The sequence below is a fragment of the Penicillium cosmopolitanum genome, assembly GCF_028827165.1.
Source record: "Penicillium cosmopolitanum strain IBT 29677 chromosome Unknown utg000013l:1.0-859999.0:1.0-860633.0, whole genome shotgun sequence".
Classification (NCBI taxonomy): domain Eukaryota; kingdom Fungi; phylum Ascomycota; class Eurotiomycetes; order Eurotiales; family Aspergillaceae; genus Penicillium; species Penicillium cosmopolitanum.
Window position 1 is genome coordinate 101,348 of NW_026622683.1, and position 16,411 is coordinate 117,758.

A 16,411-nucleotide genomic window follows, 5' to 3' on the forward strand; every position below is an offset into this window, starting at 1 on the left:
AAGAAGTACTGTCCATCACCAGTACAGACCTAGGCTCTAACCATTTTCCAAATTGTTAAAGAAGCTCCCCAATAAAGTCCTTCAAAACCGACGCATCTGTTAGCCATCTGAAGATTTGTGATAAAATAGTACAGTCAAGTGCCAAACCAGCTTCACCATTCTATCATGCTCTTTCTCATCATAGGATCAAAAGCCGATGTACCAGCTCGAAAATGGGTACACTTCAAAGGACTCTTGGCATATTACGGTTCGCGTTTCTTTCACGTGACGAACATCGCTCCACATCCCGGCTGTTCACGGGAGGGTTGGGAATTATTGTCATGACCAAAGAATGCTGATAGCTACTGAGGAAATCCACTACGAATAAATTATTGACTAGGAGAATATGCTTGTCTAGTTTCTGTAATATGTTATGCGAATGTAAGTGTGCTTGACGGAACTGTTAATGACAAGCGTTTTGACTTACCCGAAAGCAGCATACAGTGTCTGCATACCATCCGGAAGCGGCAACAATTTAAAAATAAGGAGTTAGTTCTGTTTCTAGCCTCCCTTTCAAATGAGAATTATCTAGGCTTCCTCTGACTGCTTTACTTTTGTATTCTTTTCCATTTTTTGGTTCTAGAGCTCTCACTCTAAATGTCGCTAAGATGACCCTGCTCAATAGCCTCCATCGGGTGCATCTGGTGAGATGGAACTTGAAACTAGCCTTCTTTGCTACAGCAACAATCTTCATCCATCTCTTGATTTACTCAAGCTTTGGCCAAAATGCCGCCTTGATTGGAACCTTGAGGTATGTACTATCGCTCAACATTTTCTTTGGAGTATGTGCTGACCATTCAAGAACGAAACTACTTAATGGTGAACCTAACACTGGTCGGGGCCACAATACCCATTCTACCTACCAGGTGGGGAATGATAATTTTATCCAAGTCGCCCTTCGCAGCATGTTTCGTGACAGTCTTCCTATTACTGCCGAACGTTTTGTTAGTCCTACAGGAAAGGTCTATTCACTCAAGGAACAACCGAGATTTACCGAATCTCTTGGAAACGATCTGTTGATACTCGACGTCGAAACGCGTCCTCTTCATGGTAATGGCCAGATTCTGAATGGACGTCCCTTGAATCTTGACGATGCAACATTCGATACGATGAGTCGACTTGATCATTATATGTACGGTATGAACATTCGTCCTTTTCCTACCAAGCGAAAGATAACTAAATCTAATAGCACGAACACATGGTTATGACTATAAGCTCGTCAAGGCACACGAAATCGATCTAAAAGGAAGCTATACCAAGGTCCCGGCTATGCAAAAGCTTTTGCGAGATTACAAATTTGTCGTTTTTTTGGACGGAGATACACTATTCCCATACCCTCATATTCCTTTCGAATGGCTTATGAACCTATGGGGTGTCACTGATGAGACTTTGATTGCCATGCCGGAGGATGTCAACGAAGCGTGGAGTTACGACTCTCGCGGTGGCTTGATTCTCAATTCCGGATTCATAGTTGTCCAACAATCCGCTCGCACCCACGAACTACTAGACGCATGGGCCACCTGCCCTCAGGAGACACGATACAATGGGTGCGCCAAATATAAGGATGATTGGCCAAAGGAGCAGTACACTTTCTCAAACTGGGTTCGGTATGATTTCAATCGATCAGACGAAGTGATAGCTATTCCTTGCACACATGCAATGGGCTACCCCGGTGCAACTCATGGCGGAGATATCTGTCATGGAGAGCTAATGACACATTATACAACGGCGAAGGGAGAGACATCTGCGGCTGTTCAGAGATCCATTATGCAGTATATAATTCGCGAGGTGCATCAACAATTTCACCAAGAGTATGACAAGGTGGTAGTTGACGAAGTTGAGGGATAGCAAAAGACTGAGGGTCCCAGCAGCCTAAACTTCGGGAGGAGCTATACAGTTTTGGTTTTATAAATCAATATCAAGCTGCCGAGAATATTGTCGCCTTTTACTCACTTGGTAATTTTCAGAATTTTGAACATATTTATTTGATACTAGTATTTTTTCCTGATCAAACGTATGGATTGGTCAACATTTGCCGTACATGAACAATTCACGAATTCGCTTTCATTCTGATGAAATCTGCCCAAGCGTATTTATCGCAACCTCACTCTGATCTGTCCGTTACTATGGCTATATGATCTCTATTCGTAATAGTCTGGCAGTTGATTTTATTTCCCTGCAACTTTCATTACTCTGTACTTAGTTTCAGGATATAATAAAACTAAATTGGGATTAAAATACAACATCTGGGCATCCCACAGCCCCAATAATATAAATTGTGTGGATGTGAAACAAATTGAATGGAATGGGCCCTCACCCAAATTTTCCCCTACTTGCCAAGACCCGAAATAGTCAAATGGGTCTCATTCCATTTATCCCAGCATACATAGTATACTATAGACGGTTGTACCCGAATTCTGCCGGAGGATAAATTAACATATGTCTCGAAAGCTAGATAGAATAAACCGAAAAGACAGCCCAAAGATAATACTACTAGTGCCAGTAAAACCTCCTATACCTAGTCTTCCGTTTTAAATAGAATTGTTCACATGCACCTACTAAAAGTGCGGTGCAATACGGCAGAGCAAAATGATAAATCCGCTAGAAGTATAAACTATCCTCGAATTTTCATCAAACAGTTCGTGGGCTAGCTAGGTCCAAGCCGAATTTCTCTCTGCTGAATTGTGAGGGACATATATGGCCATAATCCAGTTTGTCAAGTTAACTTCTTGTTCTCGCATCACCCGCGTGTATCGAGGATGGGGTGGTATTAGCAATCTGCAAAGAGCGAAGCAACCTACATGCGTAAGGTGAATGATCACTCCCTTGAAAAAGTGAAGAAGCGTCTGTACCAATGGCCTTCTGTATGATATCTTGTCCTCCTGGATGATGGTACATGAAATCGGTGATATCGCAAATGTGACCGTAAATACTCACGATACAACGCCCTGTGCGACACCTTTCTTGAAAATCGGACCATGGTATCAGTGGTAGAGATTTATCCTGGGATAATTGGCCTTCTAAAATCTCCCCTTTGGCTTGCTTCTGGGCTCTTTCAATTTCTTCGTCAGATTCTTGGACGAGATTTGTTGCAAGGCTAATCTATTGGCAGATTGAGAAGACGTCTCCGGTCAACTTCATTTCAAGATAGTCCACGCGATCATGTCCGAGTCTGCGGGAAAGAGTGAGCGGAAACGTATATCTGCGGCTTGTGATTCTTATTTTGCAAAGAAGGTGCGACTAACTTGAAAGTGCCGCAAGATCGACTTGGTCTCGATGTACCGGTTTCCCTGTGCTTATAGGTTCAGGGGGCGTTAGCTGACTGACTGTGGCACCCATCAGATCAAATGTGTTGACGCTGTACCTCGTTGAAACTGGTGCATGCATCATGACCTTCGCTGTAAATTTACGAGAAAGTCTTTGGCCAAGAGAAAGAAGCCCTCATAGAATCGGTAAGATTTAAGCATGACCATCCGTTTATCTCTGAGCCTAGGCGCTAATACTGATGAGTACCACAGTGTTCACAGTTCCACACGTTTGGAACGGCATATTGCCAGAATTGAAAACGCTGTATATGAGTACCTACATGGAGGCAATGGTACTTTCACGTTACACAGGATTTTGTGGCTTGCCTGGTAGCATGTTGACCGATTTCCAGGTCTCCCGTCTCCTAGAGAAGCCATTGGCGCCTGCCACGAGATTACCCGCGGCGAGCATGCCCTTCGACCTCTCCTTGGTGAATGGCATTTTGCCGGTGTCAAGCTTGACGGAGTCGATCCCAACAATGACATTCCGTTCTTCTCTGCCGAATGCCCGCAGTGGGTAGAATCGCGCTGTGGCCAGAGCGCGAGCTTGGATCGATTCGTTGGGTTCTTTCATTCGTGGGGAACGAGCCCGAGGTCCATATCCGACTCTCTCGGAGCTCCCGGGCATCAAGAATATTCGCAATTACCAGGTAGCGAAGTCATTGAAGCCAACCTAGCCTCGTTCCTGTCGTCAGCTCGACATCAAATCTTCCCACTTGTGAAAGACTCCTTGTTCATCGACACTATCAGGCGTGCATAAGGGCGGCCAGAACATCCATCTGGAACCCTGGATGCGGTATCTTGTCTTTATGCTTTTGCAGGGTTTGTTACGGCCATCAATTTACGGGATAATACCCTGCCTGCCATTAACGGCAGTGGTTGTGCTAAAGAAGCACAAAATTCGCTGTCCTATCTCTTCCAAACTCCAGCGACATTGGATGCTCTGCAGACGGTCCTGATGCTGGTATGTCATTGATCTTATATCATCTGGCATATCTCTTGAATTGGCATTATAAGTGTACCCTTAAACTGCTGTCTGGTGACTTAAGTTATGCGGCTATACTTCTAGCCATTGCTGGACGTCTTGTTTTCCAGCTTGGTGGGAATCAATTTCACTCTCCAAATAAGGAGTTCGTGACACGGAATTATAATGACGCTTTTGAGGAGAGTGCTTAAGTGAGAACTCTCTTTTGGGTGTTTTATACCATGTACAAGTACTTATTCCTCCGCACTGGTCGTCATCCGTCTATTCATGATGACGACTGCGATCTTACTTTCCCAGGAAATCATATCGAGCGGACATCAGGAGAATAGGTGGTTTGTCTTGAGTTTTGCTTTTAAGAAGATCCATGAAATCGTCAACTCTAATTTTATAAACCATCCAAGCTACATCCCCCCCCCCCCCCGCATGGGCACTCTTGCTGAAATACTCCACGTGTAGCTCCTTGCGTGCGTTCATCAAGGCCCCCGCGGCTTTGTCACTAGGAGATCCAATCAAGTTTTCGGTCCACTGTGGCCGAAGAGAGATATTGGGATTTATCGCTCATTAAGATTCAAACAGTTTATGGAGGTCCAGACGCTATCAAAGAGATACGGACGCCCTTATAAGCTCCAGCATAGGCCAACTTTGCCCCTTGCCACCGTGACTTTCTTCCACGGGAGTACCAAGGAGTTGGATTCTGCCTTTAGTTCCAAACTCCATCCACAGACGGCCCAGCGCCAGAAAGTTTGCGACACTGCTGGTGATGATAAGGTTGTGACCGCAGAATGCTAATGTTGAGTAACATATCATACTCATAGTTCAAGTTGATGAGTCGACCTTCACTGCCACTTATATATTCACAGGTTGTGTCCACTCCATACGGATTCCGAGTGACTGAAGCCCTGGCTTGCCAGGAAGTCACAAACATCGTCATACGCAATTGCTTAGCTCACCGGGCTGCCTGGCTTCATTCTCAAGGGCTTTTCCTAAGGGGAAACCAGGATAGTTAAAATAGCCATTTTTGTGAATAATCAACCGTAGTCATAGCAGTAAAGAAGAGGCTCCATTGGTGATACAACACAGTATTAAGTGGAACGAGAATGCCAGAAGCATTGTTGTAATAAAGTTATTTGTCTCGTTGCGGGTACACGTGCCTCTTTAAGATTATACCTACGTGCCTAGGTAGCTCTGCGCTGTTAAAATATCTTTGAATTCAAAGCTCAACTGAACTTGAACGCCTCAAAGTCCCGATTTGAATATATATTTGCACGAGTTTGCGATTCAGGCATAAAATATACCTCAATAGATTATCTAACTGACTAGTAGTATCTTGTAATTCATAAGACTGTGATTAACATGCTGCAACTACCTAGGTACTTAACTACCTTAAGGTACCTATGTTCACAATTTCATCCTTATGCGCCATGGTGCGGCATAAGATAACGATGGCCAATGTGAGGGCGACGATTAGAGTTCTGGATTTAGCATACTTCGAACAGAGGCTGCCACCCACCAATCAAGAACTGTAAATTTGCCGACCTGGCTGACGGTTGCCAAGTCCCGGGAATTGTGTCTAAATCACCTTTCCAGCTCGCCTCTTTGATCCCAATCAACATCTGCGAATTAGCCGACCCGTATCCGTTACTTGAGTTGTCCCTCTCTTTTACTCACCACCAGGGAGCTCTCCGCGGGAAATGAGAGGTCTTCAGGTCCATTCGATAGGGAATCTCAATAGACAAGACAAGAAGCAGCTTTAAATCGAATCTTATCGCTTTTATCTTCTGTCTATACTACACCTTGTGGGGGTTTCAGGCGAGAATGAACGAAATTCTTGGAGATCGGTGTCTTGTAAGCGAAGGTTGATGTCAACAGGCCAAAGATAACGATGCCATGGCGCAATGGATTGGACTTGAATTGTTGTGTAATTAACATAAATTCACTAATTATTCCATCGCTGGGTTTCCTTGCCGATTTCGAGACCAATAAATACCATTCGATACTGGTCCATTCGATCTACATTTCCATTCACATTTAATCCATTCTTACAATGGGCACAACGCAAGAGCCGTATAAGTGCAACGAGAAAACTGCCGATGCGACGAATGAGACGCTACAGGATGCCAGTGTTGGTGAATATACTGACTACCAGGCGTCCCCTGAAGTGGAACGTCGACTTCTCTGGAAGCTGGATCTATTGTAAGTACTGGACGGTCGAACAACAGAAAACCCAAGGGAAATCTCACAATTTAACACTCCTCACAGTATGATCCCAACGATGGGAATTTGCTACATGCTACAATATATGGATAAACTTGCGCTCAGCCAGGCAACTCTTCTGAATATACGAAGCGATCTCGTAAGTGACATCGAAAAACACGTCTTGTCCGGCCACCAACCATTTTCACATGCAGCACCTGGTTGGCCAGGAATATACTTGGTGCTCTGCGATCTTTTATTTTGGTTATCTCGCGTGGAGTGGACCCACGTCGTATTTGATCATTCGCCTTCCCTGGGCAAATACCTGGCTGTTTCTGTGTATGTTTGCCGAATAATTAACTCTTCCGTCCACACCAACTTATTCGTGTGCAGGTTTTTATGGGGTGGAATCCTGATGTGCCATGCAGCCTGTCAGAACTATGCGGGCCTCGTGACTGTTCGATTTTTTCTTGGTGTCGGTGAAGCTGCTGTTGCGCCAGGGTTTGGCCTGATTACTGGAATGTTCTACAAGAGAGAGGAGCAGCCTGCTCGGTAAGAATTCCTTCTCTCTAAAATTGCAAAGGCAGGAAGTATGGTACAGCAGACTTATCCTTATCTTCCATCAGCCAAGCAGCATGGTTTATTGGTAACTGTGTTGCTAACATAATTGGTGGTATCGTTGCGTGGGGCATTGGGAATTCTGCATCAGCAATCCAAAGCTGGCGCCTGTTGTTCCTGGTACTAGGCGGAATCACTTCTGGCTACGCCATCATTCTCTTCTTCATTCTTCCCGATTCTCCCGCGAAAGCTTCTTTCCTTACTGAGTCTGAGCGACGAATTGCTGTGCAGCGAACATTAAAAAACAAGACAGGCACTACACAAGTGACAGAAGCATTCAAATGGAGTCAAGTTTCTGCTGCTGCGAAGGACCCACAAGCCTGGTGTTTAGTCCTTTACACTTTCTGCGTCAACCTTGCCAATGGGGGGTCTCACTAGCGTGTGTTACTCCGATACCGATATTCCTCGTATTTTCTCACTGACATATACACAAGTTCTCCGCAATCATTATCGCAGGCTTTGGCTACTCAAACTTCGAGTCCCTCCTGCTTCAGATGCCTATGGGCCTTTCCCAGCTAGTATTTCTTTTTATCACCGCCGCCATAGCTACATACATCCCATCATCACGGATCATGGCCATGATTCTGAACGTCGTGGTCGCCGTTATCGGTGTTGTTTTGATTTATACCCTCGATGACTTGCACAAAATTGTCAAGCTAGTCGGCTTAGCTTTTGTTGCCGCATTCGCTGCTAACATCCCGCTTTGTCTGAGTATTGTTACCTCTAACGTTGCTGGATCTACAAAGAGAAGCACTGTCAGTGTTGCTATCTTTGCTGCATATTGCGTGGGAAATATTGTGGGGCCTCAATTCTTTTACGCTTCGCAGGAACCAGTCTACTTGGTATGTGTATCCCATGTCCGTGTTGTTGTCTTTCTAACTCATATTATAATCAATAGAGCGGCATCCAGGCATCCCTGTGTGGTTTAACACTGGGTGTGCTCTGCTTAGGCTGTTTGTTTACTTACTATGCCTGGGAGAACAAAAGAAGGGATCGACGGAATGGGATAGTATCTGATGGTTCTGATGCCCAAGATATTGTGGAGGAGATGCAGAACAGGACAGACAAGGAGATACTAACTTTCCGGTACACGCTATAATGCACTTGTCATATATCTACGAGTACTATCCAACATTACTAGCACTTGGGAAACCCACTCATGATGAGGAGGGCCAATTTCTCGAATTTCAGATACAAATATCTCTTTCCAAACTACTGACGCTTTTCCAGCCACACTTAATGCATGCAGAACCGGGGTCTACCCCTGCCTGCATTCAAGTTGCATTGCTTTCATGACTTCAGTGGTGTCTATCAGGGGTTTACACGCTGTTTCAAGTTCTCATTGTGTAGATAGATATAGTCTGATGGTTTCCTCCTCCATCACATATGTCCACCTTCATCTGCCATCTTATCTTTACACCCCTCTCGCCACAAACACGCTCAAACCAACCACCGTAATAGTTGGCTCCTGGTCCATTATTGTCCATCCACTAGTGCCTCGCCACGTTTCCGCAATCATCTGAAATCAGTGCAATCAATCTCCATCGTTGACTGCCACCTGGGAACCTCATGAAAACCGAGGGATGGACCTCAAGTTGGTGGGCCCATTGTGTATCTGAGATAATCAGGGGAACTCCGAGTTGGAGCAGCACTTTTGATGGAAATGTGCTTATCCCTGATATGGATATGGCCGGATTTCATTTTCAAATGACGGTCTACTCGCTATAATTCTTGTATTTCCTTTTTATTATGATACACTCTACTCTAGGAGGGGGGGGGAAGGAGGGTTCCCTTCTGGAGAGAGCTTCCGAGTTCATGATGAGCTGACGATGTGCATGTGTACCACTTGGATTCACAGTAGTCCTGGGGTTGATTGTTTGACTGGCGATTTGTGCGTTTTGGGGTATCGAAGTACTAGGATTGGGTATATAGAAACGTCATAGATAGCTGCCCTTGCTGAACCTTGAGCTGTAGTCACTAGCTTTGCTCACCATCTCTCGGCGTTGCGCATTCGAGATCTTGGAGGAAACAGCCATGTCCTTCTCACGGTCGAATGCGCGTGTACTCGGGTCATCCTCCTCTTCTTTGCGCTTACTTTCTGACTTTTCCAGTCGAGTCTTTTTTGTAGCACGATCCTGCGGGGGACAAATTAGCACACCACGCTTAGGAAGTTGGGTGAATGCAGGTAGGAAACTCACATTGTATTTTTTGATCTTCTCCTCCATTTCCTTATCCTTGGCCGCATTGGGATTGCTGGCCGATGGTTGTGTTGTTCCGCTAGACGGGGCTCCGACACCCATGACTTGGTCCTCCAATCGCCTCAATTTCTCCTCTGGCGTTTCCACCCATGCGGCATCTAGACCTTTTGATCCCGCTGTTGCCGAGCGAGCTGATTTTCCAGTTTGGAATTTGCGATTCCGTAGCTGTGTTGGGTCGATTTTGGAGGCCCAGTCGCTGTTCTCTGGTGGATGAAGCATCCAGTCATCTCGTTGCGTCTCTGGTTTTTGCTCCTTGGCGGGGGCATTCGCTTGGGCTAATGAAGTGGAGGTAGCTGGAGCAGCGATTGATTGACCGGCGGGAGGTGGTAAACTGGGACCAAAGTCATCGTCGCTGTCATCGCTATCACTGCCACTGGCAGCATCTGAATTTGAATTGGAGGTTGGATCGGTGGGTGGAGGGAGGGAAGGGCCGAGGACTCGTCGTTTGGGGGGGATCTCAGCAGGGTCAGCACCAGCACTCTCAGGAGAGAGTTTCCTTTTGTCCATCGCAGAGTCACAGTGTGACAGATGTCGACAGAGAAGTGTATATCGACAGGGTTGTGTATATCGACAGGGTTGTGTATATCGCAAGTTTGATATCGCCAGAGGATGTCCTTACGTAAGGTCCTTAGGTAAGCCAGTCCCGTGACTGGGTCTTATCTTATCTCTGATCAGGTGATGTCATGGGACCCGGCGACGCCTTCCGATTTCTCCCCGTTTTTGTTTTCCTTCACCGGGAGATCCTCTTGACTTCCTCCTCCCCGCACTCTCGGGGAAGTCAGGAATCTCGAATCTTGTGGGATATGATCCTGACTTCTTCTGCTGCCTCTCTGACTCCCTCCATATACTGAATATGGGTTGTCTGTCTACTCACTCGCAACCACTTTCGGATATGGCCATACAACAGCGGTCAACTGATAGCTCGGAGCCCACCGATCCACAACAACAAACAGAACAAGTACACACAAATCAATCCTCCGAGGAACCTATCTGCAAAGCTCCACGCAGGTTTCTAGCTCAACCTATCGAGACAACATCCCGAAGCTCCCAAGTACCATCTACCCCCACCTCCACCGCCAACCCCGCCGCACCCAATGAAGCTCCATCATCACCGCAGCAGAAGGAGAACGTCAAGGACAACCCACCCCCACCTCGAAGAAGGTTCCTTCCTGAACCTATCGAGACCACAACGAGGACTAGCAGTGCAGGTTCAAGCTCAACCAAGCCTAGAAGGTTTACACCAGAGATCATTGAAACGGAACGTCGCTCCGTGGACCCCGATCAACCTCCTAACCGGTACAATGCAAGAGCTCCAGTGGGACATCTCGGTCTTCAACCAGAGCGATCCCGTTCACCAGCACGGCTAACCCCGAACCGTGCCATTCCCCATCCAATCGAGTCGAAGTTCTCATATGCAAACCTTCTCCGCCGACAAGACCAGTCTCGAAGGCATTCCTTTCGAGTGCCAGAGCTCCCTTCCATCGCGTCCGACAGCAGCGAGGAATCAGACACTGCTTCTGAGTCTCGATCGGTGTCCACGTCCCCCAAAAAACGGCCCACTAAAACCGCCAAGTTTCAACAGGACAATAGTACTGGAGACACACTCCAAGAAAGTGGTGATTCTGGCGAGTTTTCCGATTACCTGCTTTCGCTCGCTGCACGCTCTGCCGAACAACAATTGAAAGACCAGGCACTAGCTGCGTTTCCCAATGAACAGGTCTATCAGCACTTTGATCACTTCGCCATCGATGACGAGGCACCGTCAAGAAATTCAGATGAAGAGGAGAATTGGATGTACCCACCAAAGCACCATCTCAAGTCTCGGAGACAATCTTCAGCAGATCTAACGTGGGAACTCGAGCACCTGCGTCATCACAAGGAAGAAGCAGAACAACGCTCGAGAGTAATGACCAGACGGCGGAAACCGGACCTCAAACTTTCCGAACCAAAGCGCTTGGGTCCAACCCCTCCAATGCTAGGAGGAGATATCATCCTACCACAAAGTCTATCTCCGATAGGGTCATTCTCCAAGAACAATGGCAGCCAGAGCGAATCAAATCCATGTACCGACTGCGGTGCCCTCTGGTGCGGGCCAAGCCGGCCAGATAACGGGCGAGGATCCGGTCTGTGGATGGGCACATGTCAAAAGGATGAAGAATCAACCAATAACCGCGGCTCTCAAATCATGACTGGGATCATGACTCCAATGATACGGGATGAAATACCTCCGAGCCTCAGCCCCAGCCCCAACCCCAGTCACACCCAGAGCTCTTCCCCAGACGCCCATGCCCATGCCCGCGCAGCTCGAAGAGAAGAACAAGGACACCCGGCTCGCTCCGCTCCTCGTAGTGTCCCCAGTTCGAGCCCGGGCCTCGGCCTCAATCTCAATCTCAACCTGAATACGGTCAGTTCTATCGAAGATGAATTCAACGACGAATTCGTCACGCAGATCTATAATTATCTATCCCTCGGATACCCCTGCGTGGCACGATACTACGACCATGAATTGAGCAAGATCTCGGGTATCCCAGTCGACGACATGAGACAAGACGATCTCCACACGGATGCAAAGGGGTATGTGATGGCGCCCGAGAACGAATTCGCCGTCGCTTGTACCCGATGGAAGGCTCTTCGCTTGTATATTCAGGAATGGGCCCGGCAACAACCTAATATGGTCGAGGAGAAGAAGTGGGGTGTTGGTGTTCCAGAAAGACGTGGGAGCTGGGCCTTCTAGGTCCGAACCAGGATCTCCCGATTTCGATGCTTTCTTTTCTTTGCTCTTTTTCCGGTTTTCTTTTCGGGTGACGTTTTCTGTTTTTGCAAGCATCCATACCCGGCGCTTCATATCTTGCCTACATACACCAGCGCTTATATACGATGATGACGATGTCGATGATAATGATGATGATGACGATGAAGGTAGAACATAGAGAATCTTATAAGCATTTACTATAGTTTCCACTGTGGGGTATTAAGCTTTTTTTAATTAGCAAAGCATTATTCAGCTTAAGTACCACTAGAACCTGCTGCCACCTGACACATGGCATCCAGAGTAAAATAAAGCATAGTAATGGTAATGTAATGTTACCCTTATAAGGGAATCCCTTAGCCGACCAAGGATCTGAAGCAAAGGCCAGCTTCGTTACATGTGAATTGTGACATTGATTTTCTGCTAGGCCGTTCCGCGCAGAATTTCTTATCCTCAGCTAGAGGATTTGGTCTCAACTGTAGTGATCTCAAATGGGGGAGTGTTGCGTTTCACTTAGATGAGATCACTTATACTCTAGTTTTGGTGTGATCCTCATGTATCCCCGAAGCGAAAAAGGAAAACGCCTTTGGATATGTGAAGTCTCAAGGGGTGCTTTATTTGAGGCAGACAGAGGCCCAAAAATCGTTTCGACTATGTGGAATGTGACTTTGACATATAGAGGCTCTGGTGAAGAAATGGGGATGATTTTTGTGGACTTGGAGCCCTTCTCTAGTCATTGAGTGTTTGTAGATATGGTGTTTTCAGACGTATGGAGGAGTAATGATGGCAGACTCGGAGCCCGATCCTCCAATACTACAGCATCGGTGGACTGCATGCTCCAGAAATTCGTTTTCACACCACCTTAGTGTAAACCTTGAGGGTATCTCAACCAAGTCGAGCTAGGTAACGTATCTGTGCACACCAGAGGTCAGAAGGACAACGCCCCAAAACAAACCAAGAATGGCATGAAAGAGTAGTAGACTAGACTTACCGATAAAGAGGCGATTTATCTCCCAAATCAAGCAGCTCATCCTCTGTATACTGTTGTCTTACTTCTTCTTCTGAAATAAGACTTCGCTGGTCGTTGAGGCGTTTCCACGCAGTCTTAAGACCCAATGTGCTGATAATTGCAAGCACCACGATCGTAAGACTAATGGCGTAGCCAATATGATAGGTGGGCTTCTGACTCTCCATGAAAATGTTTGACCCAATCGCGCCTCCCAGGTTACCGACCGAAGTCAAGATAGCTACGCCAACTGCGCGCTTCCAGCTTGGTGAGAGATTATTGGCTGACCATGCCATAACTCCGACCAATGGTGGATAGCATCCAGCCGGAATACAAAACAACATAGCATAGGTTAGGCCAGGGAAACGTGGGTGCGGTATCGCGAGTAAGGCGATGAAGCCACATGCCGCGATGATGAACGGAATTATGATGAACTTCCAACGAGTGGCCGATCGGTCAGACAGGCGAGCAAAAAGTACAGTACTGACGACCCCAACAAGATATATTGGAACAGCTATAAGGTTTGTTAGAGCTCCAATATTGCGTAAACATGAAAGGTTGAGGTATTGTGAGCAGCAAGTGCGTGATACCTACTTAGGAGCTGCGCATTAGCCGATGAATAGCCAAGCTCGAGAATGATAGAAGGTGCACTGTAAGTGAAGGCGTATACGGGTATCCTGCTATAGCTCAGCCTCATAATAATAAGAGTAAATCCGATCGGGATCAGACTTACGCGCTACCCCAAAAGACTATTGTCGCCACGTATATCTTCCACTCAAGAAGAGCCTCTTTGACTGGAGGAATGACATTAGAATATGCATTTCTGCAAGGGAAGAATCCGGACAGCTTACTATGCTTCCATTGAAACTTTTCAGTGTTCGTTACTATGCCGGATGACGTTCCAGTATCCTGCTCCAGCCGTGTGATGATGATTTCCCTCTCCCTTGAATTTAAGAATGAGGCGGTATTTGGCGAGTCAGGCAGCGTCCATGGAAGTGTCGAAGCAATGAGGACTGTTGCTGCGCCTTCAAGAATGAAAATCCAGCGCCATCCTGCATATCCCCCGACCCCATCCATTTTTTCAATAGCAAAAGCTAGTAGCCCGGAGAAGGCACCAGCAAGTGAAGCCGCAGAAAAGAATACAGCAATGCGAGTTTGAAGCTCGAAGCGGCAATACCACCTTAGCCAAAATTTCATGTGAGCTTTATCACCTTGACCAACTGGCTGGGTTCTAGTTTTGAAAGCTGGCGTAGAAGGATGACTTACGTTGTTAGTAGGTAATTGGCAGCTGGGAAGAACCCTGCCTCGCAAACTCCCAGGAGAACTCGAGTCACGATAAGATGGTCGTAATTCTTGACGAGACCTTGGCAAGTCATGACAATTCCCCAGCTGAAGACGATGATACAGATCCAAAGGCTCGGGCGCATTATCTTGAGCACTATGTTACTTGGTACTTCGAATATGGAATAGGGGAAGAAGAAAACGGTGAGCGCAATGTTGTATTGCTTTGAGGTGAGTCCTGTAGAAGTTAAGATTGGATTAGCTCGGTTACATTGCGTTTCACAGTCGGTAAATTACTAGTAGAACATACCCAGATCTGTGTTCATGCCTGCAACCTTGGCATTTCCAATGTTTCCACGATCGATAAAGGCAAGCAAATCTGCAGTCATATTGAATTCTTTAGCCCTCGAAATGAAGATTTATGTAGGCACTGTCAGGGGATTGAAGGGGCGAAACGTACAAAGAACTGTCAGTACTGGCAGCAGTCGCCAGTCGACCTTACGCAAGGTACGCCCAACGACGACAGTTTCGTATGTCGACCCCTGAAGATGAGTCTTAAAACTTTCTCTCTCTAGTATGCAATCGATGATTGATCAACAGCGTACATACCGCCGTCTCAATCTCTCCATTTGAAGGAGTATGCTCAAAGTTGTTGACCTCGCTTTTTATGGCATCTTTATCTGTTGTGCTAGCCATGACGAGAGCTGACCTGGTTTACCGCGTTAGGCAGGGATTGTGACTAGAATCGGATTTCGGAGCAGAAGCGACCGGATAGGGATGGACAAAATACAAGGAAATGCGTTCTTAATATAATATTACCCCAGATTCCAGGCCAAAAATGCCACTCCTCTACCCCACACAAGCTCCAAAGGGTCCGCGTCAGTACCCCAGAAATGAAAAGTAACAACTACCACTTCTGTGGCTTGATACTATCGAGAGTTGATGGCTGTGCTCGTGTCGCCCGGGATTGTAAATCCGCGGAAACTTTCCCCCGCATCGGATGAAAGGAGGCACCTCTTGGTATATTTTTGTTTCACCTGGGTTGTTCATCTTTTCTGAGCCTTTTCTCCATGACGCCTGATATCGTGAAAGTACAACTGAGCGTATATGATGACTATGGGGATTGTGTAGAGCTTGTGATCACAAGAAGGGCCAGGTTGATGAAAAATAAGTGTACGCAGCAATTGGTGATAAACTAGTCGCATATCAAAGATATAAAATTGATTGGAGAAATGTATTTGGCTCCACGATGTGCCAAAAACTTGAAGTTGTGGTTTCTCTCTTTTCCGGGTAATTGAATCTACTTCTTGGGCCATTTCTAGGCACGCCAGTTGTGTGCTTGGCTACCTGGAATAGCGATTTCAGCGCAACATTGGTGTTGGTAGATGGTAGGAGTGGGATCCATCTATAACAAAGTTTAGCTTAAAAGCGCTGGGCTGTCTGAGATTAGCCAAGTCATGATAATTTTAGCTAAGAAAGTCTGAGAGTAGGCTCATGTAAGCTTTTCGAGAACTAGGAAGTATAGAATCTTATCAATGGAGGTAAGCAGTTTCCCACGCCTTGTGACACTGACAGGTTAACGCGGAGCAGCGACAGTCGGTGAGTTGCCTTACTGTGAGAACATCAGAATTCAAGTTCATGACGAGTAGTACGAGTAGCCGTCTTGGTTCATTGGTTCGTTATTTATGTAGCATCATTTAATTGCTGTTCATGGTCTTAATTTAATAAGGACCATTCATCAGTGGCATGGTTTATTTCGGGCCTCCACTGAATATGATTTTACATTCCGATCTGAATGAGCTCTATGAAAATTTATTAACACTACTCCGTACTATCATTCAATAATTTTGGGGGGGAAATATGAATCCTCCGGGTGTCAAGGTAAGTTTTCTTGCTACCAGTTGAAATTAATCAGAGGAACTTTAATTTTAAGCAATAGTCAATATTGGCCTCACTAGGCAATTCCCACGGAATCTC

General features: G+C 46.4%; 6 protein-coding genes across 6 annotated transcripts; 3 read left to right on the forward strand and 3 right to left on the reverse strand.

Annotated features, from left to right (window-relative positions):
• Positions 1-647: 647 nt before the first annotated feature.
• N7509_014015 (uncharacterized protein) lies at positions 648-1,887 on the forward strand (the record flags this gene model as incomplete). The annotated part of the gene is made up of 3 exons (XM_056638652.1): positions 648-790; positions 842-1,176; positions 1,229-1,887. The coding sequence occupies 3 exons, from the start codon at positions 648-650 to the stop codon at positions 1,885-1,887; spliced, it is 1,137 nt and encodes a 378-aa protein (XP_056480641.1).
• Positions 1,888-3,648: 1,761 nt separating this feature from the next.
• N7509_014016 (uncharacterized protein) lies at positions 3,649-3,972 on the reverse strand (the record flags this gene model as incomplete). The annotated part of the gene is made up of 1 exon (XM_056638653.1): positions 3,649-3,972. The coding sequence occupies one exon, from the start codon at positions 3,970-3,972 to the stop codon at positions 3,649-3,651; it is 324 nt and encodes a 107-aa protein (XP_056480642.1).
• A 2,401-nt stretch (positions 3,973-6,373) lies between these two features.
• Positions 6,374-8,239, forward strand: N7509_014017 (uncharacterized protein; the record flags this gene model as incomplete). Its single annotated transcript, XM_056638654.1, has 6 exons — positions 6,374-6,522; positions 6,589-6,861; positions 6,916-7,074; positions 7,149-7,488; positions 7,575-7,982; positions 8,039-8,239. The coding sequence occupies 6 exons, from the start codon at positions 6,374-6,376 to the stop codon at positions 8,237-8,239; spliced, it is 1,530 nt and encodes a 509-aa protein (XP_056480643.1).
• An 838-nt stretch (positions 8,240-9,077) lies between these two features.
• On the reverse strand, positions 9,078-9,905 carry N7509_014018 (GPALPP motifs-containing protein 1; the record flags this gene model as incomplete). The annotated part of the gene is made up of 1 exon (XM_056638655.1): positions 9,078-9,905. The coding sequence occupies one exon, from the start codon at positions 9,903-9,905 to the stop codon at positions 9,078-9,080; it is 828 nt and encodes a 275-aa protein (XP_056480644.1).
• A 385-nt stretch (positions 9,906-10,290) lies between these two features.
• Positions 10,291-12,132, forward strand: N7509_014019 (uncharacterized protein; the record flags this gene model as incomplete). The annotated part of the gene is made up of 1 exon (XM_056638656.1): positions 10,291-12,132. One exon carries the CDS (start codon positions 10,291-10,293, stop codon positions 12,130-12,132), a length of 1,842 nt encoding a protein of 613 aa, XP_056480645.1.
• Positions 12,133-13,134: 1,002 nt separating this feature from the next.
• Positions 13,135-15,130, reverse strand: N7509_014020 (retrograde regulation protein 2; the record flags this gene model as incomplete). The annotated part of the gene is made up of 7 exons (XM_056638657.1): positions 13,135-13,667; positions 13,748-13,830; positions 13,887-14,333; positions 14,420-14,672; positions 14,745-14,813; positions 14,895-14,976; positions 15,044-15,130. The coding sequence occupies 7 exons, from the start codon at positions 15,128-15,130 to the stop codon at positions 13,135-13,137; spliced, it is 1,554 nt and encodes a 517-aa protein (XP_056480646.1).
• Between the last annotated feature and the right edge of the window lie 1,281 nt (positions 15,131-16,411).